Source organism: Rhinoraja longicauda, chromosome 6 (genome assembly GCF_053455715.1).
Source record: "Rhinoraja longicauda isolate Sanriku21f chromosome 6, sRhiLon1.1, whole genome shotgun sequence".
Lineage (NCBI taxonomy): Eukaryota > Metazoa > Chordata > Chondrichthyes > Rajiformes > Arhynchobatidae > Rhinoraja > Rhinoraja longicauda.
In genome coordinates this window covers 19607940-19631672 of record NC_135958.1, presented here as the reverse complement: position 1 = coordinate 19631672, position 23733 = coordinate 19607940, and the positions used below count along the sequence as shown (strand labels likewise).

At 43.9% G+C, this 23733-nt stretch overlaps 1 protein-coding gene across 10 annotated transcripts in view; it reads left to right on the top strand.

Moving 5' to 3' along the window:
- Nucleotides 1-7349: 7349 nt before the first annotated feature.
- The window catches only part of cnot1 (CCR4-NOT transcription complex, subunit 1), a 165000-nt gene continuing 148616 nt past the window's right edge, over nucleotides 7350-23733 (top strand). For 4 of the 10 annotated variants that reach the window (XM_078400639.1, XM_078400634.1, XM_078400632.1 and 1 more), the window contains exon 1: nucleotides 7550-8713. In XM_078400639.1, the coding sequence (XP_078256765.1) occupies nucleotides 8612-8713 (102 nt within the window). In that variant the 5' untranslated portion in view covers nucleotides 7550-8611. Of the gene's footprint in view, nucleotides 7388-7549; nucleotides 8714-23733 lie in introns of those variants that run through there. The other 6 variants (XM_078400638.1, XM_078400637.1, XM_078400636.1 and 3 more) reach the window with 4 other exon arrangements.

The following is a 23733-nucleotide window of genomic DNA, read 5'->3' as shown; positions in this document are numbered from 1 at the left end:
TGTGACTAACTGGGCAGACAGTAAGCAAGAGCAGCAACAGTCCCAGAGGATATCTGGGGAATGAAGCAGTTGGGTCGGCGGCTTATAATATAACTGGGCTCAGAATACAAACAACATATGATTGCTAGCAACTGATAAACTTCTCCAAATCAGGCTAAGACACAAGGTGGTTCCTGGTGCCATGCCAGAGAGATACGGGCATTATCAGAGATTGTGAGAGAGATAGAAAGGCCCAAGAGTAAAAATAGACAGACACACTAATTTGTCCAGCACTAGGAATTTCAGACATACCAAGAGTGAGGTAAACAACCCACCCAATCCTGGAGGGTTTGGACTTTTTGGACTTCTGGAAAGTCATCTTACATAAACTGTAGAGATTGATGGGCCATCTCAATTCTTAAGACAGCCCAAATGCCCCATTACAAGAGGCAGCCCAACCATACTCCCAGCCCAACCCCAGAACAGGCCTCACTGTCTCAATCGTGGAGTTGCCACATGGTCAAAAGATGAGGGGAAAAAGCCCTGCTTACCAAATCAGAGAGGTTAACCTGTTTCCCCCAACCCTTCAGGTACCCTAACAACTGTAGAGGCCGCCCCTCCCAATCCTAGAGACAGCTGGTCCTCACAACCTGCCCTAATCCTAAAGGACAGTAACTTGGAGGAGAACCCATAGCTGGTGGTGCTTCCAATGGAATTCCAAAGGTGAGATGCAGCTAAGATGAAAGATACTACCCTTGACATCAAGGCAGCAATTGATTGAGTGTGGTGTCAAGGAGTCCAAGTAAAATGGGTATTAATGGAAATCAATTTGAAAACACACTAATGGATAGAGTTGTTCCTCATGCAGAAGGAACATGGTTGTGGTAGTTGGTCATCCCAGCCGCAGGGCATCAATGTAGGATTTTTTCAGGACTGTATTTTAGGCCTAAACCCCATTCAACTGCTTCAGCATGACGTCTCCTGAATGGAGATGTTTGCTGATGATTAATGTTCAATGTTAATTACATTTTCAACTCTTCTGACAATGAAGTTGCTAATCGCTGCATGCAAAGAGGCCTAAATAGCATTCAGGCACTTGTTGATAAGTGGCTGCACCATTCACATACCAGGCAACAGTCATGTCTACAAAGAAAGAGATTAGATATCCACACTTGACTTTCAATCGCAATATCCTCATCGATTCCAACATCAAAAACATATTGGTGGGTCACCATTTCTCACCACATAAATACAATGGCAGGTTAGGTGGCTGTGAATCCTGAGATGAATGTCTCAACACCTGATAATAATAATAATAATAATTCATTTATTTTATATAGCGCCTTATCGGGTGCTCAAAGCGCTTTACAAAAACAATCAACATAAAAACAAACAGACAAACTATCCTAACGGAAAAGCGGCGAATAAACAACGCCAGCGTCCTCTCACGTCAGGGTCCGGCAGTAGACAACAAAAAGCACAGGACACACAGATACAATTTTTACACAAACAGCCATCACAGTGATTGCTCTAGGCACACCCTCACTGTGATGGAAGGCAAAAGTCTTATCTCCTCCTCATTCTTCTCCCGCGGTGCCACGAGGTGATCGAGGCTCCCAACTTTTTGAAGCCCCCACCGGGCGATGGAAAGTCCCAGGGCCGAGCCGAGCAGGCCGATGAAAGTCCTGAGCCCCCACCGGGCGATGGAAAGTCCCAGGGCCGAGCCGAGCAGGCCGATGAAAGTCCTGAGCCCCCACCGGGCGATGGAAAGTGCTGCGGCCGAGCCACGCAGGGTGATGAAGGGCTTGCGAGCGGGTCAATCGTACCTCGCACTTCGGGGCGGTCGAAGCTGCTACGGCTGGAGCTCCCAAAAACCGGTCGCCAGCCAGGGACCTGCGAGCTCCCGATGTTGTGGTCTGCAGGGCCCATGGCCGAAGCCTCCGAGATGGTAAGTCCAGGCCCTGCGACCGGTGTCTTCAAGGTCGATCCCAGCTGGAGGCCGCCGACTCCACGATGTTAGGCCGTAGCGCGAACGGAGATACGACACGGTAAAGGTCGCATCTCCGTTGAGGAGGAGATTTGAAAAAAGGTTTCCCCCAACCCCCCCACCACCCCCCCACATACACAGAGTTAAAAATAAAACAAAACGTACATTAAACGACGACATAGACAAAAAAACAAAAAAAAAGACAGAGAGACTGCCGGTGAGCCGCAGCTGCAGAACACAGCCACGCTGATGGTTCAAAGCCTTTCCTGTAACTGAAAGACATGGTCAGGGGTTGATGGAATACTCTTCATCTGTATACACGAGCACAACTCCAACAATAATAAACGTTATGAAGGACAAAGAAGCACCTATTCTGATCATTCATTCCTTCCTCCACTTAAACACCATGGCTACAGCAGGTGCTATCTACAAAGTGTACTGCAAGTTACCTGTTGGCAGTATCTCCTAAACTTGCAAAGTCTGCTATCAAGGACGAGGGCATCCATACTTCCTCAGAAGGCTATGTATATTCAGCATATCTCCAATGACTTTAGCTAATTTCTACAAATACCATGTAGAAAGCATCCTGTCCAAATGCATCGCAGCTTGTTTTGGCAACTGCTCTGCCCAAAACGGCAAGAAATTGCAAGGAATTGTGAGCGCAGCCCAGACCATCATACATACTAGCTTCTCCCCCCATCAACTCCACCAACATGCTGCCTCAGGAAAGCAACCAATATAATCACGGACTACTCACACCTTGGTCATTCTTTCTTCTCCTCTTTCCTACTAGGCAGAAAATACAAAACATTGAAATCAAGTACCACCAGATTCAAAAACAGCTTCTTTCCTCTTGTTATCAGATTCTTAAATGGACATCTCATATCCCAATCATCTTATCTACCTTGTTGTGGCACTTTTATTTTAATCTGTTAATTCTCTGTAGCTGTAGCTGTATATTCTGCACTCTGTTCTTTCTTTAGCACTAGCTAATCTACTCGTATATATGACCTGCCTGGATAGCACACAAAACAACGTTTCTTCACTGAATTTCAGGACACATGACAGTAATAAACTAATAGTAATACCAGAAGATAAGAGACACAAAGGAGAACCACCATCTGCTGATTCCCCTCTAAGCCATAAGAACATATCAATATGGAATAGACCACATGTCATTACCTCCCCTCCGGAGCTTGCACTATCATTTAAGATCATGGCTGATCTGTTCTTGGTGTTAGCACCAATTTCCTGCCTGATTCTCATAACGTTTAATTCCCCAATGGATCAAAACATTGTCCCTTTCGGCTGTGCAGAAATCCTAATGCACAAATCTACTGGTTAACCATGTTCTTTCTCATTATATCCTCCAGAAATTTAGTGAACACGATTGCTGTTTCATTTTATGTGATTTTTTAAATATCCACCCACTATTTTTTTTCTTCTTATTTTCAGATAATTGATCTATAATCCAAAGACGTACAGGTATGTAGGTTAATTGGCTGGGTAAATGTAAAAATTGTCCCTAGTGGGTGTAGGATAGTGTTAATGTACGGGGATCGCTGGGCGGCGCGGACTTGGTGGGCCGAAAAGGTCTGTTTCCGCGCTGTATATATATGATATGATATGATAATATATTTCTATTTGGAATAGATGTTTTACATTTGTAGTTTGCTAATCTACTAGAGCATTTCTGAAATAATGGGAATTTTGGAAGATTATAACCCATGCAACCACTTTTTAAAATAAAAATCTAAAGATGCATACTATCAGATTCCAGATGACTTGTTGCCATTTGGTTGCTGAGGATCTTTTGTCTCGTGATTAAAATGTATTCTCCTCCCACATTTCCTGATTTCTCATTTTCAATTTTCTCGTATCAACCTAAAAGACCAAAGTTTTCTTCGCAGCCATATTCCTTTATATCTCAAAGCTTTTTTTTGTTACTTCTTATTAGCTTGCATGTCATCTTTTTATTTTTTTTATCATACTTAGTCAGTTTCTAAACTTTTCCCAATCCCCTTCCCTGTCTTCTCAACATTGCATGACTTTTATATTACCATTCCTCCACTGAATTGTTCCTGAATTCTCAACTTTCCTACCCCAAAAAATTGTGGGCGAACCTTTACCAGGTGGATTGCAGCTCTTCAAGGTGACTCAATAACCTCTTCTCAAGGGCAAAAGTAGTCGCCTTATCAGCGATGCATAGATGCCAATAAAAAAATATCAAGGGTTATAATACCTTAAGCAAAACAATTGAGAGGTCATTTTATAGAGGTGTGCATAATCATGGCAGATAAAGCCTGAGTAAATAGAGAGAACCTTCTTTTCCATTAGCAGGGAGGTGAAAGAACAGAGGACACATATTTTTTTAAATGGGAAAAGATCCAGTTATGAAAAATCTAAAATGTTCATTAGTTATGATGCACTGCCTCTATGTGGTGGGTGAAAATTCAACTATAGATTTCAAAGGATATTATTTTCAGATAAAGTTCAGGACTATGGAGACAGAAAATGGGACTAACTAGATTTCTCTACCAAGAACCAGTGGTGATTCAATGGCCATCTGTACTGTACTGATTTTTAGTTAATAAATAATGGTGGATGGTATCAAAGTTTGTAAAACAGGATTGATTGAAGAAGTGAGAAGAAATAGTAGATTGAGTTCAATACAGAAAAGTATGAGGTCACCCACTTTGGACCTTAGGAAGATAGATTACCCAGTAAATTGTAAGAAACTGGATGTTCAGAGAAATGGAGATACAAGGAACTGCAGATGCTGGAATCTTGAACAAAACACAAATACTGGTGAAAGTCAGCAGGTCATACAGCATTTGTGGAGGGAATGGACAGGTGATGTTTTGGATTGGAACCCTTCTTCAGAATGATTTTAGTGGGAAGAAACCAGGAAAAGAGAGGTGGGTACAGGACAAAGCCTGGCAAGTGGATACAGGTGAGGGGGATTGGATTGGCTGAGTTTTTAGGTTCATGTTAGGTATTCATGGTGAACTATTGAAAGGCTAACAATTAATTACCTTTATCAAAGGCAGCAAGAATACACATATGGGGGCAGTCCTGTTACAGCTGCACAAAACACTAACTAGATCCACTGCAATACTGTATTCAGTGCTGGTGCCATCCCCAAAAAAAGAATATATAATTTTTATAGGGAGAAACACCATTTTATTTGTATCTTGTAGTAAAAAGGGTTAAATCGAGGAGAGGTTATAGAGACTGGTTTACATTGCTTTTAATATGTAAGATTAAAAATTATCAAATTTAAATGTTTAAGGTGTTGATAAAGTACAAATACTTTATCCACTGTGCAAACTAGGGAGTTTAATCTTAAAATTGGTGTCAGGCCAACTATACGTATTGGATTATGCAAAAAGTAACCCTTTACTCAAAAAGAGAGTAATTATCCCCATCCCCAAACGTTGGTAAGACTGGAGGTCCACTGCAAATACAAAGCCCACGAGAAAGTGGAAAAACAAGGAACTGCAGATGCTGGTTTATGAAAAAATATAAAATGCTGGAATAACTCAGGTCGGCATCTTTCCCGACCCGAAATATCGTCTATCCACGTCCTCTAGAGATGTTGCCTGACCTGCTGCCTTAATATAAGACCATAATATATAGGAGCCGAATTAGGCCATTTAGCTCATTGAGTCTACTCCGCCATTCAATCATGGCTGATTTATTTTTCCCTTTCAACCCCATTTGATGCCCTTACTAATCAAGCAATCTCCACTTTAAAAATATCCAAGGTCTTGGCCCCCACAGCTGTTTGGCAATGAATTCCACGGATTCACCACCCTCTGGATAAAAAAAACCCTCATCTTCATTCTAAAGGCCAAGATACATCCTTTTATTCTGAGCATGTGCCCTCTAGTTCTAGATTCCCCCTTTACTGGAAACATGGCCTTTCATTTTGTGGTATCCCTTCTTAAAAGTGGAGTTACATTTGCAATTTTCCAGTCCTCTTGAACCATTCCTGACTCTAGTGATTCTTGAAAGATCAATACTAATGCCTCCACATTCTCAACACCTACCTCTTTCAGAACCCTGGGATGTAGTCCACCTGGTCCAGGTGACTTATTCACCTTCAGAACTTGCAGTTACTTCAGCACTTTGTTTTTTTGTACGCCTGAACTTTTTATTCAACAAGCTTTAACAGTCATGTTAACATAGCATAGATAACATAAGCATAGATAAGGTTGAGAAATAATTTAGTTATTTTTTATTTAACTGGAATAATAATTTTGAAGGACAGTCAGAACCCTTTTCCCAAGTGGGAAAAATCAAATATAAAGGGCATAGCTTTAAGGTGAGGGGCAAAGTTTCAAGATGTGCGGGGTAAAGTTTTTACAGAGGGTGATTGAGTGCTTGGAACATGCTGCCAGGGTTGGTGGTGGAGGCAGATATGATAGTGGCATTTAAGTCTTTCGATGTGCAAATGAATATGGAGGGATATGGATATGTGCAAGTAGATCGGAGATGGTCTTGGCATCGTGTTCAGCACAGATATTGTGAGCCGAAGAGCCTGTTCTTGCGCTGTACTATATTCTATGACAGCATAGCCCTACTCTTGAAATGGTTGCAGAACCCATGCTTTAATCTCTACTCTTGAAATGATTGCAGAACCCATGCTTTAAAGTTGTACAGCTGTATGATTTAAAAAAAATCTGGTCAAATAATCAAATAGCTGGTAGAGCTGCTGCCGAACAGCGCTGGTCCCGGGTTCGCTCCTGACTTCGGATACTGTCTGTATGTTGTGACCGCGTGGGTTTGCTCCGGTTTCCACCCACATCTCAAATACGTGCGGTTTTGTAGGTTAATCGGACTCTGTAAATGTCCCCTAATGTGCAGGGAATGAAAGCGGGGATAACATGGAACAAATGGGAACGGATGATCGATAGTCGCCGTGGACTCGGCGGGCCGAGGGGCCTATTTCTGTATCTCTAAAGTAAACTATTTGAGAATATTCACATAGACACTTCTCCATGGAAGAGCAACATTTGCATGTTATGGGGGAAAGTGTCTGCAGATAATGAAGGTGGTGAAGTTGGAGGAGGTAATTGTGATGAGAATACATTGTTGACGCAAAGTGTGCACACCAGCGACAATTGGAACTAAAGGCGTAAATCTCGACGACGCCGCCTTGTCACATGACCCAGCCACATGACCACAATTTGCACCCCCAACCATTTGAATCTTAAAAAAAAAAGGTCGTATATTATATTTTGATCACACGTAAAAAAACTTGACAAAGGTCGTATATTTGAGTGATTTCGTTCCCTTTTCGAACAAAAAAAATCCACACTCTGATTAAATGTCACGTGATGCAAGATCTCCTTCCCTCCCTCCCTTCCCCCCCCCCCCCCCTTAAACAACAAAGTGATGTGCTGGAGAATGAGGGATGTGAGTCTGTGGCAAAGTGAATGGATTTTAATGTAAAATAAAATATATATAATTGACGCGGGCACGATTTGGTGTTAGCGCCGGGCAGCGCGAGCGAGCGTTGGACTGTGCCACTGCGGCGGGCGCGCGGACTCGGCGGGGGGAGTGAGGGGAAGGTTGAGGCTGGCGTGCTGGCGGCGGCGGGCTGGAGGGAAGAGAGCGGCGCGTCCACCAGCACTGTTGGATATATATGTGTATATATATAAATATATATATGTATATATATATAGAGAGAGAGAGGGAGAGAAGAGGGGGCGTTTTAAAAAAAAACTATTGCTGAAATAAAAGAAACTTAAACAAAAAAAATAACCCCCCAAAACTCTTCACCGCTTCAACCCGCTGACCGGAAACCCTCAACTTTACCCCCTCCCCAATCACCAAAAAAAACTCGGAGCAGTCTCGCTCTCGCCCGACTAATCGCGCGACTAATCGGCGGGCTCGGGATTGTTTTCTTCTGGATTCGGTTTTTTTTTAAGAGTAAATTTAAGTGGAGCTTTTGTTTTAAAGTGTCTGGCCGGCGCTAAAAAGTTTTTCTGAGGAAATTTTTAATTTTGTTTTTTTTGTTGTTGTGTTTGTCGGTGGTTCCAAGATGGCGCAGTGAGTGAGGCCCCGCTGCCGCCGCCGCCGCCGCCATTTGCAGCCGCGCCGACCCACCGTGCGAGAAAGCGAGCCGAGAGCCCGAGTAAACGCAGCCAGGCCAGGCCGACACCGTCTCCTCTCTCGTCTCCTCTCCCCCGACCTCCCCGCCGCCACCCTCCCCTCCCTTCCCTTCCCCAACTCACCCCCCCTCCCCCCTCCTCCCCATCTCGGCCTCTCTCTTATCCCACCGGCAAGGCAGCGCCATGTTCAGGCTACACGGAGGAGGAGGAACAGCGGCAGCAGGAGAAAAGTGAGCCGAGAGCCGGGGACAGGCCGAAGACAGACAGACAGACTCGGGGGGCGAAGTCTGAGAGGAACCGGAGCGGAAGCGGAGCAAACACTCCTGAAGTGACCATCGGGCCCCCGGACTCTCCCGTGAGAACACTTAGCAGAAGGCGATCCCTTCCCTCCTCCATCGTTTTTATATATATTTATGAAAGAGAGAGGAAAGCGCTGAAACGAGAAGAGAAATTTTTCTTTTTCCAGTAAAAGAAAGGGGAATAATGACCATTTCCCGCTTTCCTCAGCTGACCGCCCCGACCAGCAATGAATCTTGACTCGTTATCGCTGGCCTTGTCTCAAATCAGCTACCTTGTGGACAACCTGACCAAGAAGAATTACAAATCCAGCCAGCAGGAGATCTCTCATGTGAGTTTGCCATGAAACGATTCTCGCGCACTGTGCACTTGAGGCCCAGGAAGCCTGAGGCCTCCTCCATTAGAGAGCGAGAGGAGAGAGTATCAATGTGTGTGTGTATGCGTGAGAGAGAGTGGGGAGAAACTGTAAAATAACTTAAAAACAATGGACTGAAAGGCAGCTTTGTGATCTGATATTTCTCTGATACCTTCATTACGAGAAACTGGATCGGCGAATAGACGCTCACATGGTGAAGTCTGAGGCCTAAGGGGAAACAATGTTTATTAAAAGCAAATCGTAGAAGGAAAGAAAATACTCGCATGAGTTATTTAGTTGCTGAAAGGGATGGGGAAAAAGTTGTAGGTTTGAGAAACGTCATACTTGAAACTCGACGAGAGTTACTAACTCATTCGAGAGCGAGGCCTAATAAAGGATCAGTAAAAAGTGGGGGGATGGAGTGATAGGAGTTGGTGTGTTCACTATGTATATATTTTTAAATTCCCTTTGCGATGTTTATATTGTTTTATATTCTATTTGAATAGAAAGTTTGCAAAAAAAAGCAAATTCCCTAGCAACTTAGCAATGACTCATTAAGTTTCCAACTTTGAAGTACTCTGGCTACTGTTTAAAAAGTATTCGTACCTTACATGTACACGCATGCCCTAATTTCAAATTAATGGAAAGTTCTCCAAGTGTTTTAGGCTTTCCTTTTTATAAGCCGATGATCACCAAACGCAAATCATTCTCTGAAAACTCAATCCAAGTACACTCATTTTTCAAAAAGTTGAGCCTTTCATCACTTAAAGTAAAGATCTTGACAACAAATTGAATCTATACTGGAAAGATATTGTGAATTTCATTCTTGTTTCACAGTTAAATAGAAAAGTGAAATTGAGATCTGAAAGAGAATTAGCAAAATGCTTTGGTAATCAGTTATTAGCGCATAGCGATGAACTGGCTTTTAGTGAACGATTTGCACATGTTAAACTTTTTGCACTTCAGATTTTATGGCAATTGTGAAACAGTCAGCAAAACGTTGGAGTTTGTGGTACTTTTAGGTGTGGGAATAATTTTTAATACTGGTGTCATTCATGTTCATAAGTTATAGGAGCAGAATAGGATCCATCATGGCTGACCATTCTGCTTTTTATATTTAAGAAAACAGCAATTCTTCAATGTTATAATAGTTCCATAGATTTTTTGTGGTACATTACAGTAAAATTCTGGTGATTTGGCATCAGATTTATTTGCAAATTCAGATGGTGTGGCACCCATCTCATTAGTTTGGAATGTGACCCTAAAATCCACAGTGTAAGCGAGGTTTGCAGCCAGAACTAGGGGTCTGGATTATGGCCTACACCTGAATTGTGGGCTGGGTGTACAGCTGGAATTGGAATTTGGGTCCAGAACTCCATTGGTCGGGTTTACTGGCAGATGGAGCTGGGGACTGGAGTGCTTTACTCGGTGTACTAATTCTTTTACTCCATACAAACTCAAGGATTCACTAGAAAATTTACCAGTGCATTAAAAACTGAAATTTATTGGATTTTAATAGGAATAACATATAATAGTCTGAAAAATCTGGTCCAGCGCTTCCAAAGTCCCATGAGTGCTGGATTATCAGAGTTTTACTTTAGTAATTATTCAAAGTGACATGGCATCTTTGGGAAACTGAATTTAATTGGGGAGAGGAAAGGTACTGCAATATGATTAGAACATAGGTTTTAAGCATATGCTTCTTTCACCGAAATCCTGGAATTGTTGGCCATTCATCAAGGCCAAGGCTTCCACCTCTCCCATTCTTTCTTGCATGCACATCCCTTGATTCCACTAATCTTCAGAAATTATCCATTTTTGTTTGCATTAACTTAACGATTAGCTTTGTGCAGCCTCTAGGATGCAGAATTCCATAGACTTGCCACTTGGAATGAAGAAACTTCTCACCTCAGTCTTAACTGGCATCCCCTTAACCTGAGACAATGACCCTATTTCTGGAATTCTCAGCTCAGGGGAATTTCCTCCTGTGCACTCTGACCTTGCAAGAATTCTTTAAGTCAATGAGATTGTCTCTCGATCTTCTAAACCTTGGAGAATAAAAGACTAATCTGCATATATAACAAACATACTGTGCTGGGAAGTAGTCTTGTAAATCTTGCACTCTCTACAGCAAGTGTATTTTAGGCAATGTGGATTGAATACTCAATTTCATTTTACACTCACCTCCCTGGAAGAATTGAGTTGACTCATGCCTCCAAAGACAGTCCATTTGGTACTAGCTCAACACTCATCATCATTGGCCAGCCTGATACTAAGGCTTTATTAAGTCATAAATTTGCGGGCGTATACCTTGAACACTTAGCAAGTTTATCCATTGAAAGCCCAAACTGTTTAGATTAGATCAGTGTCCAATTCGTGGAGAATTGGCAGTTTAATGCTGTTTATGATCTCTAAATCTGTTCCTGAGTATTGACCCCTGCTAGAAGTTATGCATGATGATAATGGTGGAGACCAGATGCAATGTGGCTGGGGTGCACCCTTAGCTATCAAGGTTTGCTGGGCATGGTGAACTTAAAACAATTTGAAGCAATTGACAGAACACTGAACTTTTTGTTTATCCAGTTTAATTTTACACTTTTGGAAAGCAATTTGGAAGTAATTCACAGAGGTTTTGTTGTACCAGCAAATTAAAACATGGTTCTTGCAAAAAACAGCATTTGGAACTTCAAATTAGAGTCTTTGTCCTTATTGCTGTCCGCCGTGTGGCTGAGCCATACGGTGTTTCTTTTGGACGGCTACGTTAAGTGACTCCTGTATTTAAACACTTAGAGCAAGAATGATCTACCTGGGTGAGAAGTTTACAAATACATATGGGACAGAATCCCAGAGTTTGTGCCTTTAGGAAATCGGAGGATACTTAGGGTAAACTTAATGCAGACTTAAAATGGGTATCATTTTAATTTTGAAGCCTTTCTGATTTTAGGCGAGTATATGCCAAATTTAAATAGCCTTCTCCTGACATGCTCAAATTATAGAATTAATGATATTGTGGCGGTCCCGGGGGATCAGGCCACTCCTTGGGTCAGCCCCCTCGTTACGTGACGGACAGGCGTAAGGGGTTAAAAACCAGCCCGTGGGGAGGCGTGGCTCATCCCTAGGTGGACTACGCTGTGAGCAGGAGCTCACAGCCTAATAAAGAACCTTACCTAAAACTGCCTGGCGTCTTGCCTTTTCTCTGGCCTCCGCCAGGCCACTACATTGGTGACCCTGACGTGATGGAGGGAAAAAACAACAGGGTGGCCGATGCCCTGTCTAGACCCGCGATCCACGCCGTCCTACAAATGGCCGGGGGGATCGACTATTCCGCCCTAGCAGCCGCACAGCTGGGGGACGAGGAGATGGCCGCCTATCGTACAGCCGTGTCCGGCCTGCAGCTGGAGGACATTGTCTGTGGCCCCGGGGATACAACGCTGTTGTGCGACACCTCCACTGGCCTGCCACTGCCCATCGTCCCTGTCGTCTGGCTGCGCAGGGTATTCGAGGTGCTCCACGGGCTGTCTCACCCCTCCATTCGGGCGACGGTGGCCCTTGTAGCCTCCCGCTTCATGTGGCGCGGGCTGCGTAAGCAGGTCACACACTGGGCACGCACCTGCATCCCGTGCCAAACTGCAAAAATCCAGCGACACGTGCGTGCGCCTCTGCAGGAGGCAGCGCATCGACCACATTCATGTGGACATCGTGGGGGCGCTGCTGCCGTCCCGGGGCATTACCCACCTCTTCACCGTGGTCGATCGCTTCACGCGGTGGCCGGAGGCCATTCCGCTGGCGGACACCTCGACGGCCACCTGCGCTCGGGCCTTGGCGGCGCACTGGATCGCCCGGTTCGGGGTGCCACTGGACATTACATCCGACCGGGGACTGCAGTTCATTTCGGAACTGTGGTCGGCCGTGGCACGACTCTTGGGTGTCCGCCTACACCACACTACAGCGTACCACCCACAGTCGAACGGGTTGGTGGAACGCTTTCACCGCCAGCTGAAGGCTGCCCTGAAGGCTCGGCTCACGGGCCCAGACTGGGTGGACGCCCTGCCGTGGGTTTTGCTGGGGATCCGCACCGCACCCAAGGAGGACTTGGCCTCCTCCTCCGCCGAGTTGGTGTACGGGGCCCCCTTGACGGTTCCCGGGGAGTTCATCCCACCGGCGCAGGGTCGAGTGGAGCAGCCTTCTGACGCCTTGCAACGTCTTCGGCAGACGGTGGGCAGGCTGGCACCTGTCCCCACGTCACGTCATGGGACCTTCCATCCACACGTCCCTGCCGCTCTGGAGGACTGCCAGTTTGTGTTCCTGCGCAGGGACACACACCGATCACCTCTCCGGCGGTCGTACAAGGGCCCCTTCCGGGTCCTGCAACACGGCTCGGCCACATTCGTTCTGGACATGGGGGGTCGCAGCGAGACTTTCGGTCGCACGGCTGAAGCCGGCACACGTGGACATTGATCGGCCGGTGCCGGTTGCGCAGCCCCGCCCGCGCGGTCGCCCCCCGTCCACGTTACCCCGGCCAGTGTCTGTTACGACCCCTCCACCTGTCGGTCAGTCGCCGGTCCCTGCGCCGGTCATGGTGCGCACCCGGGCTGGTCGCCTCGTGCGCCCTCCTGTCCGTTTTGTACCTCCGGTTCTTGGGGGGGGGGGGGTCCTGTGGCGGTCCTGGGGATCAGGCCACTCCTTGGGTCAGCCCCCTCGTTACGTGACAGACAGGCGTAAGGGGTTAAAAGCCAGCCCGTGGGGAGGCGTGGCTCATCCCTAGGTGGACTACGCTGTGAGCAGGAGCTCACATCCTAATAAAGAACCTTACCTAAAACTGCCTGGAGTCTTGCCTTTTCTCTGGCCTCCGCCAGGCCACTACAATATTTTCAATATAAGAATTTTTTATTTTAAGAAAGTCAAATCTGATTTCAACATTTTTAAAGCTTCAATGTGTACCATCAACATAATAATATGTGGCTATTTCTCAGTATTTTCACGTTATAATGGGATACTTAATAGGCTTTCCCCAATGAGTGGGAAAAGTATTTAAACTTTGAACCTATGAAGAGAATTTATTCCAACTCTGTACTCTCTTTAGAGCTTCTAATTCTTTCCATCAATGAGTATCTGAGTTATAGATTGATAACCTTTTGTTTTATATTCTTTATAGATTGAAGATTAGAATTCCATTAGTTTCTCAACCTGAACTCTTGCCATCAAAGATTTGTATTTAATGTTCCAAGGACCCTTTGGTCCTTCACTATATTGTGACTAGTTCAATCTTGGGTGTAATGTTTTTCACTGCCTCTATCAACTTGCATTTATACTGTATTCCAAATTTCGTACCTCCTTCATCATATCAGTCTCGTTACATAGTTTTCTTTGGTATTCTAAACAATTAATCAAGCATCTGGTATTATTTGAATGTTTTTATTGTTCTAAGGCTTTATCCCATTTTTGATTGGCACGATGAATAATGGCCCTGGAAATTAGATCTTCACAATTCACTGGTAACCAGATTTTAGTTTTGGAAATATTAATCAGATCAGGCTGTGTCTTAGGCAATTGGGTTGTTAACCCCTCCTTAATTACAAGAAGTGTAGGAGCGCCACTTAAAAAGGCAATTAAAAGGGCAAAAAAGAGGACTGTCGTATGTTGAAAGGCTGGAGCAATTAGGCTTGTATACACTGGAATTTAGAAGGATGAGGGGGGATCTTATTGAAACATATAAGATAATTAGGGGATTGGACACATTAGAGGCAGGAAACATGTTCCCAATGTTGGGGGAGTCCAGAACAAGGGGCCACAGTTTAAGAATAAGGGGTAGGCCATTTAGAACGGAGATGAGGAAGAACTTTTTCAGTCAGAGAGTGGTGAAGGTGTGGAATTCTCTGCCTCAGAAGGCAGTGGAGGCCAGTTCGTTGGATGCTTTCAAGAGAGAGCTGGATAGAGCTCTTAAGGATAGCGGAGTGAGGGGGTATGGGGAGGGCAGGAACGGGGTACTGATTGTGAGTGATCAGCCATGATCGCATTGAATGGCGGTGCTGGCTCGAAGGGCTGAATGGCCTACTCCTACACTTATTGTCTATTGTCTATTGACATGAAATGGATCTGATGGGCAAGATAAAGAAAAATCCAAAGAGATACTACAGGTAGAAAGAACATAAAAGGTGTCTTGGTAACAAATAGGTCCCCTTAAAGATCAGTATCATATCATATCATACATATACAGCCGGAAACAGGCCTTTTCGGCCCTCCAAGTCCGTGCCGCCCAGCGATCCCCGCACACTAACACTATCCTACACCCACTAGGGACAATTTTTACATTTACCCAGCCAATTAACCTACATACCTGTACGTCTTTGGAGTGTGGGAGGAAACCGAAGATCTCGGAGAAAACCCACGCAGGTCACGGGGAGAACGTACAAACTCCTTACAGTGCAGCACCCGTAGTCAGGATCGAACCTGAGTCTCCGGCGCTGCATTCGCTGTAAAGCAGCAACTCTACCGCTGCGCTACCGTGCCGCCCTTATGAATGCCTTTATGTAGAGCCATGAGATGAGAGAGTATTAAATAAATATTTCTCATCTGTTTTTATTGAGCAGATGATGGAAAATAATGAATTAATTCACACGGGTTGTGATGTCTTAGACTATATACAATTTGCAAAAGAGGAGGCATTGATGATTTTTAAACTCATTAAGGTGAATAAATCCTCAGAGCCTGACCAAGTTCATCCTTGGACCTAAGATAGACACAAAATGCTGGAGTAACTCAGCGGGACAGGCAGCATCTCTGGAGAGAAGGAATGGATGATGTTTTGGGTTGAGACCTTTCTTCCTTGTGGCAAGCTAGGAAAGAAATTGTGGAGGCCCTTGCAGAGATATTGGCATCATCTTTAGCCACAAGTGAAGTTCCGGAAGACTGGAAAGTGGCTAATGTACTGGTATTTAGGAAGGACAGCAGGGATAAGTCAGGGAACTACAGGCCAGTGAATCTGATGTCAGTGGTGGCAAAATTGTTGGATGGATATTTGAGGAACAGGGTCTATCAACATTTAGATTGGCAGGGTCTGATTAGAAATAGGCAGCATAACTTTGTGCGCATATGAAAAAAATAGATCGCATGGAATCCAAGGTGAGTTGGTCAATAGAGGAAGGAGTCAAAGGTTGCTGGTGTAGGGTTGTTTTTCTGATTGGATGCCTGTGCCATGTGAGTCAGTGCTGGGTCCACTGTTCGTTACCTACATTAACAATTTGGATAATATCAATGTTAGTAGATTTGCAGATGACACAAAATTGGTGGTACAGTGTTGGTATATTGATTGGAAATTTTACAACAGCATCTGGATCAGTTGGTAAGATAGCTCAAGTAATTGCAAATGAAGTTTACGTGTGAGGTGTTGCACACTGGGACAGGACTTGCACACGACTGGAAGGTATGGTGAAGACGATTGGCATGCTTGCCTTCATTGGCAATAGTATTGAAGAGCATCACAATACAGCTGTGCAAATCATTGGTGACACCACACATGGAGTACTGTTGTCTACAGTTCTGGTTGCCCAGCTGCAGCAAGGATGTGGGTAAGTTGGAATGCAAAAAAGATTCAGCAGGATGTTACCTGGACTTGAGGGCTTGGAATTTTGGGGATGGGCACGATTGGCTGGGTGATCTTTCTTTGGAATCTAAGAGGCTGAAAGGTGACATTATTGAGGTGCACTAAATGAGGGGCATTGATAAAGCGAGCACTCAGTCTTTTTCCCTGGGTAGAGGTATCTAAACAAGGGTATATGAGAGGGGAGATATTTAACAGGGACCTCGGGGATGCTTTCACTCAGCGGGTTGTCTGTGTCTGGAATGAACTGCCAGTGGAGTCTAAATGCAGATCCAATTACAGCTTTTAAATAATATCTGAACAGATATATGGATATAAAATATTTAGGCTGTTTTGGGCCAAATGCAGGTAAATGGGACTAACCCAGAATGCCAACATAATCAGCATGGACAAGTTGGACCAAAGGGTCCAACTGTCTATCTGTCTATCATCTGTCTTTCCACATTGTCTATCATTCTATTTGCAGGAAGATAAACTGTTGACATTTCAGTTAAAGGCACTTCATCAGAACTATCTCTGATAGGGTAATATTGGGGTGAGCATTGGTATAAAAAAGAGATAACCAGCAGGTCATGCTGGGTGTGTCCTCTACTCCCAGAAAAAAGCAAACAAGCTGAGCTAATATCACAAATGGATAACTGAACCAGACAGACAAATCAAGTTACCTGAAGTTGGGGAATTCAACATCGACTCCAGAGGCTACAACATATCCAGACTGAAGAAAAGGTGCTGTTCCTTAAGCTCGCGTCAGGCCTCTATATAACAGTATAGGAGGGCTGGGAGTGTCTTCTGCTCTGCATTTTTTTTGTCTGTTTTCATTCTCTTAACTGCTCCTATTCATTTATTACTTTTATCTCCTAAATTTTATCTCATTTCCTGTTCTACAAAGGGTCTTTGAACTGAAAGTTAACTTTCTTTCTCTTCTCACAGATGCAACTTGACCTGCTGAATATTTCCAGTATTTTCTGTTTTTATTTTAGATATCCAGCATCTGTAAAATTTTTGCTTTTCAAATTTTAGTCTTGATTGTTGAATGTGTTTTACCTCTTTTCCTCTTCATTATGGCAATTAATTATTTATGTGCTACATTGTTGAAGATTTTCCATGTGAACTAATGTAATATACTTGACGCCCTCTTAAAGAATAGAGGATTATATCCAGCAGCATCTTGTGGTACTTTCATATCACACTTTAATAGTTTAACTAAGATAATATGATGACTGCTATCAGTTTTAGCTTTGATACTACGTAACATTCTTATTATTGGGCATGCATTTATAATTTAGTAGAGCTGCAATATTTCTAAGCCTCTACAATGTTGTTTATCTCCTTAAAGATCCTAATATGTACCATGCCAGGTGCATAGTTTGTTTCTTAGCTTAGGTGAATAGCTGCGTCATTTGTTTAGGTACCTGGATGGTTGGAGAAAAGGTGAAAGGCCAGGTGTTACATTTCTACAGTTGCTTGGAAAGGTGCTGTTTGATTGGAAATAGTTTGTGGGGATAGAGGAGTGGACCATTAGTTACACAGAGTGGGGGTGATATGTCCAGTATTGGAATCTTCCTGAAGCCTGGAAGAAATTATTGAGGAATGACTTGTTAAATGTAGCTGGTGGGGTGGAAGATGAAGATCAGAGTAACTATCCTTGCTCTGTCCAGGAGGCGGGATGTAAGAGTAGAGAAGTGAAAAATGAATGCGATCCTGACAAGGGTTCTGTTCACTATGGTAGAAAGGAAGCCATGTGTTCAGGATGGCAGACATCTCGGGCATCTATGTGGAAAATCTCATCATCGGAGGAAATACAACAGAAGTGGAAGAATGGGGAGAGGTAGGCATTTCAAACACTATTTAAGGTCTCTTTTTAAAGTTGATATACTAATCTATCCTAGAAGGTTGAGGTAAATTGGGAAGAAATTGCAGGGGATCTGGCAGAGATTTGTATCATCTATGGCTACAGATCAGGTACTGGATGACTAGAGGATGGCTAATGTTTAGCCTTTATTTAAGTGGGTTGCAAAGACAAGCCAGTGAACGGGCCTGTGAACCTAACACTTGGAAGATACAAGAGACAACATTGACTGCCCTTCAGTAGCTTCCCCACCACTGATTTTAGATTTAGATTTAAATCTAAAATCAGTGGTGGGGAAGCTACTGGAGAGGATTCTGGGGGACAGAATCTACTGGTATTTGCAAGAACAAAGATTGATTTGGGATAATCTGCACGACTTTGTGCTTTGTGTTTGGGAAATCGTGATTCAAGTTTGATTGAGAATTTTGGAGAAGTGTCTAAGATTGATGAGGGAAGGGCAGTCAATGTTGTCTCTTGTACCTTCCAAGTTGGGCATTTGGGATGAGGAATGGTTAATGGTATTTAATACAGACAAATGTGGGCATCACGGTGGCGCAGTGGTAGAGTTGCTGCCATACAGCGCTTGCAACACCGGAGACCCGGGTTCGATCCCGACTATGGGTGCTGTCTGTACGCAGCTTGTACGTTCTCCCCGTGACCGGCGTGGGTTTTCTCCGAGATCTTCGGTTTCCTCCCACACTCCAAAGACGTACATGTTTGTAGGTAAATTGGCTTGGTGTAAATGTAAAATTGTCCCTAGTGTGTGTATGATTGTGTTAAAAGTGTGCGGGGATTGCTGGTCGGTGTGGACTCAGTGGGCCGAATCTTAACGCGCAGGATCTACGCAGTGAATGGTAGGGCTCTGGGGTGTGTTGTGGAGCAGAGGAATCTAGTTCCTTGAAAGTGGCATCATGGGTGGATAGGGTGGTCAAGAAGGCCTTTGGCACATTGGCCATCATCAGTCAGTATTGAGCATAGAAGTCGGGAAGTCATGTTACAGCTACATAAGACGTTGGTGAGGCTCCATTTAGAGTGTTTTGATCAGTTTTGGGCACCATGTTATAGGAAAGATATCAAGCTTGAAAGGGTCCAGAGAAGATTTACCCGGTTGTTGCCAGGACTTGAGGGACTGAGCTATAGGGAAAGGTTGAACAGGCTTGGGCTTTATTCCCTGGATCACAGGAGGATAAGGGATGAACTTATAAGGGTGTACAAAATCATGAGAGGAATAGATCTTGCCCAGAGTGTGGGAATTGAGAGCCAGAAGACATGGGTTTATGGTGAGAGGGAAAAGATTTAACAGGAATCTGAGGAGTAACATTTTTATACAAAGGGTGGTGGGTGTATAGAACAAGCTGCCAGAGGAGGTAGTTGAGGCAGATACTATTGCAATGTTTAAGAAATATTTAGACAAGTAAATGGATAGAGTAGGGGGTTTAGAGGAATATAGGCCAAAAGCAGGCAGGTGGGACTAGTGTAGATGGGGCTTGTTGGTCGGCTTGGGCAAGTTGGGCCAAAGGGCCTGTTCCCATACTGTCGGACTTTATGACCATGACATGGAAATTGACACGGTTCTGCATGGTAGACTATTCTGGAAGATTTGATAGATTGGGATCCAGGATGAGAGTGCCAAATGGAAGGAGACAAAGGGTAGTGTTTGTTGTTCACATTGGAGGCCTGTGATCAGCGGTGTGCCGCAGAGATTGATGCTGGATCCACTGTTTGTCTTCTATACTAACAATTTGGATGAGTGTTGTTAACATGATTAGTAAATTTGCAGATTGTAGTAAAATTGATGGTGTAGTGGATAGTGAGGATGGTCAACTAAGATTAAAACAGTACCTTCATTAACTGCGAAAATGGTCAAGGAATGGCAGATAGAATTTGAGGTGTGTTGCATTTTGTTTAGTTAAACGAGGGCAGGACTTGCACAGTAAGTGGTCCTACCCGAGAAAGCTAGGAGGACTGGTGCATAGTTCCTTGAAGGTGACAATGCTGGTAAACAACATGGTGAAGAAGAAGACATGTGACATACTTGCCTTCATTGTTCAAGGCATTGAATGAATGCAGGATAGAGTTGGACTTTTTTTCCCTGGAGTGTTGGAGGCTGAGGATTAACCTTGTAGACGAATACGTATCATGAGTGGCATGAATAAGGTGAATGGTTAGTTCTTTCCCCCCACCCACCCCCACCCCCAACCCTCCAGGATAGTGGGTATGAAGCTAGAAGAATTAGATTTAAGATGAGAAAGGAAATATATTTTCAGTGCGACATGCATATGAACTGCTAGAGGAAGATGTAGAGGTGGGAACAATTACAATATTTAAAATTTGGACAAGTATAACATTTAGTACTTGGAAGACAGTATCCCATCAAGAGGAATGCAGGCAAAAGGAAATGTTTTGAATAGTCATCTTAAGTCAGGATGATGAGTTGAGTAAAAGGGCCTGTTTCTGTATTGGAATAACTGATTCTCTCAATACACCCATACTACAATAATCTATTTCACCCCTAGAAATATCCATTGACTTGGCCTCCACAGCCTCCTGTGTCAATGAATTCCACAGATTCACCACCCTCTGACTAAATAAATTCCTTCATCTCCTTCAAAAAGGAACATCCTTTTATTTAGCAGCTATGACCTCTCATCCTAGACCCACTAGTACAAACATTCTCTCCGCTGTATCCAAGCCTTTCACTATTTGGTAAGTTTCAAAGAGGTCCCCTCATCCTTCTAAACTCCAGCGAGTAGAGCCCCAGCACCATCAAATGCTCAGCATATGTTAACCCACTCATTCCTGGGAACATTCTTGTAAACCTCTGGAACCTCTCCAGGGCCAGCATATCCTTCCTCTCAATAAATTGCTCACAATACTCAAATGCTGTCTAATTAGCGCCTTATAAAGCCTCAATATTACATCTCTGTTTTTGTTTTCTAGTCATCTTGAAATAAATGCATTGCGATTGCTTTCCTTACTACCGATTCGACTTGCAAATTAACTTTTTGGGAATTCTGCCCCTGCACACCCTAGCCCCTTTGCACCCCTGAGTGGGAGGGAATGCAATTATTGGCTTGTATTAGGAGGTGGAAAGTTAATGAAGTCTAATCTTGATTGTTACCTATGGATGCTGCTGAAAGTATATCGATCTGGAGATCAAGATGGACTTGCCTTCTTGGCACTCAGTGTGAAGGCTTGCATCAATTGAAATTTATGTATTCCACCAATGGTTTGGTGTCTTTAAGAAGAAGAAAAAAAATGGAAAGGGAAACAAACTACACAAAGTTAAATCATTTGAGGAGGGTAGAAACAAGGAACTACGGCTGCTGGTTTTCACAAAAGGACGCAAAATGCTGGAGTAACTGAATCTGGTTCTGCTGCAGCTCCCCCTCCCCCCAGATGGAGCAAGGATAGAGTTCCCTGGTCCTCACCTTTCACCCTACCAGCCTCTGCATCCAACTCATTCTCCTCCAACATTTCCATCGCCTCCGATCCCACTACCAGTCACATCTTTCCATCCCACCTTCTGTAGAGATCACACCCTTGTAACTCTTTGGTTCTCTCATTGCTTCCAACCCAAACTATCCCCTCACCAAGTACTTTCCTCTGCAACCACAGGAGATGTAACGCCTCTCCCTTATCTCCATCCAGGGACTCCAGCAGTCCTTCCAAATAAGACAGAGGTTCATGTGCACCTATTCTAATTAATGTACTGCATCCAGTGTTCCCAATGTGGCCTTCTATACAGTAGCAACATCAAGCATAAACTGGGCGAATGTTTTGCCAAATGCTTGCGCTTGGTCTGCCAAGGTCAACTGGATATCCTGGCTGCTAGCCATTTTAACACCCCTCTCCATACCATCCTCTCTGTCCTGGGCCTCCTCTGTTGACAGAATTTTAACCCCCATTCCCATACTCGCTTTTCTGTCCTGGGCCGTCTCCATTGCCAGAGTAAGGCCCCATGTAAACTGGAGGAACAACATCTCATTCCGCTTGGGTAGCTTACAACCCAACAGTATGGATGTTGAATTCTCCAATTTTAGGTCACCACGAACAACCCCCCCCCCCCCCCCCCCCCCGCCCCGCCTCTTGTACCTATTTCTTCCTCCTCCTACATTCCTTCCTCTGGCTTCATAATTTGCAACTCTTCAATCCTTCTGTCCCACACCTTCTGATTTAATCTCAAACCGTTGTTCAAACCATATGCCTATTGAAAAATCCCACTGATCTGTCCACCTCTACCTAGTAGTCTTTATGTTGCCTCTCTTCTCCCCCAGCTTGTTTCCCTCCCTCCACGATACACTAAAGAAAGGTCCCAACTCAAAATACCACCTGTCCAAGTTCCCCCTCTTCCCCCCCCCCCCCCCCAGGAGATAGATTTAAACTTTAAAATGTGAATAACGTAAAAAATATAACACCAATTTCAATGAAACTTCCATTAGCACCAAAGGGATGACGGTGAGTAAGGGGCCTAAAATTGTTGTGCTATTGTGTACCGTTTTGCCTGTAGTTCAGGAACATACAAATAAGAGTTTCAGTATATAGATTCTACAGGCAGTGTGCAAATAGCTTGGCTTATTTTTCTTTTGCAGTGAATCAATTTCAGTTTAAATATGTCAAATAGATTTCATTTCATTTTCATAAGAATGAAGATGGGCAATTCTCTGCTGTGCTCCATGAAAGAAAAAATATATTATTTAGCATTGTTTCACCAAATTGAGGATTTTGAGTGAAATCATAACTACATTGGCAAACCATTATTCATTTTTCAGGATCGGAGCTTCACTGGTAAGACGGCATATTTCCCATGTTTAGTTGTTGAGAAGGTGGTGGAGGGCCACCACCTTGAACTGCTGCAGTCTTTCTGTTATGAAGGTACTCCCACAGTGCTGTTGGGGATGATTACAGTATTTAGATCCAACAGTGATAAAGAACTGTTGACACAATTTCCAAATCTAAATTAATTGTGACTTTGGGAAACCTGCAAATGACTTCATTCCTATCGGCTTGCTGTCTTTATCCTCTAGAAATAACAGGTATGGGATTTACTGTTGGAGTAGCCTGGGAAAGTAACTGCAGTACACAGTGTAGATGATGCGCATTGCAGCTGCCGTGTGTAGTAGAGAAGTCCTATTAACCAAATAAATATTAGGTTGGTTGATGTGCTGCCAATCATAGCCTATAACAGTGAGCAACGGTGACCCGAGTATGGTGATGGTCAAGGGAGTAGTAATGCCATGTAACTGGCTCGATGCTCTCTAATTGGAGATTGGTTAACATTTTTGTGATGGAAATGTAATTTGCCACTTCTCAGCCCTTGACTGAATATTGGTCAGGTCTTGCTGCAGGTTTTGTTTATTGAATAGTTTTAAATGGAATTGAAAATTGTTCAATCATTAGAAGATTCCAATGTAGTGACCTTATGACAGAAGGAATGTCCTTGTGGAAACTATTGAAGGTGGTTGAGTCTCTCTCATTTCCCTGAGGAGCTCTTGCAGTGATGTCCTGGATCTGGAATGATTAACGTCCTGCAAACACTGCCATCTT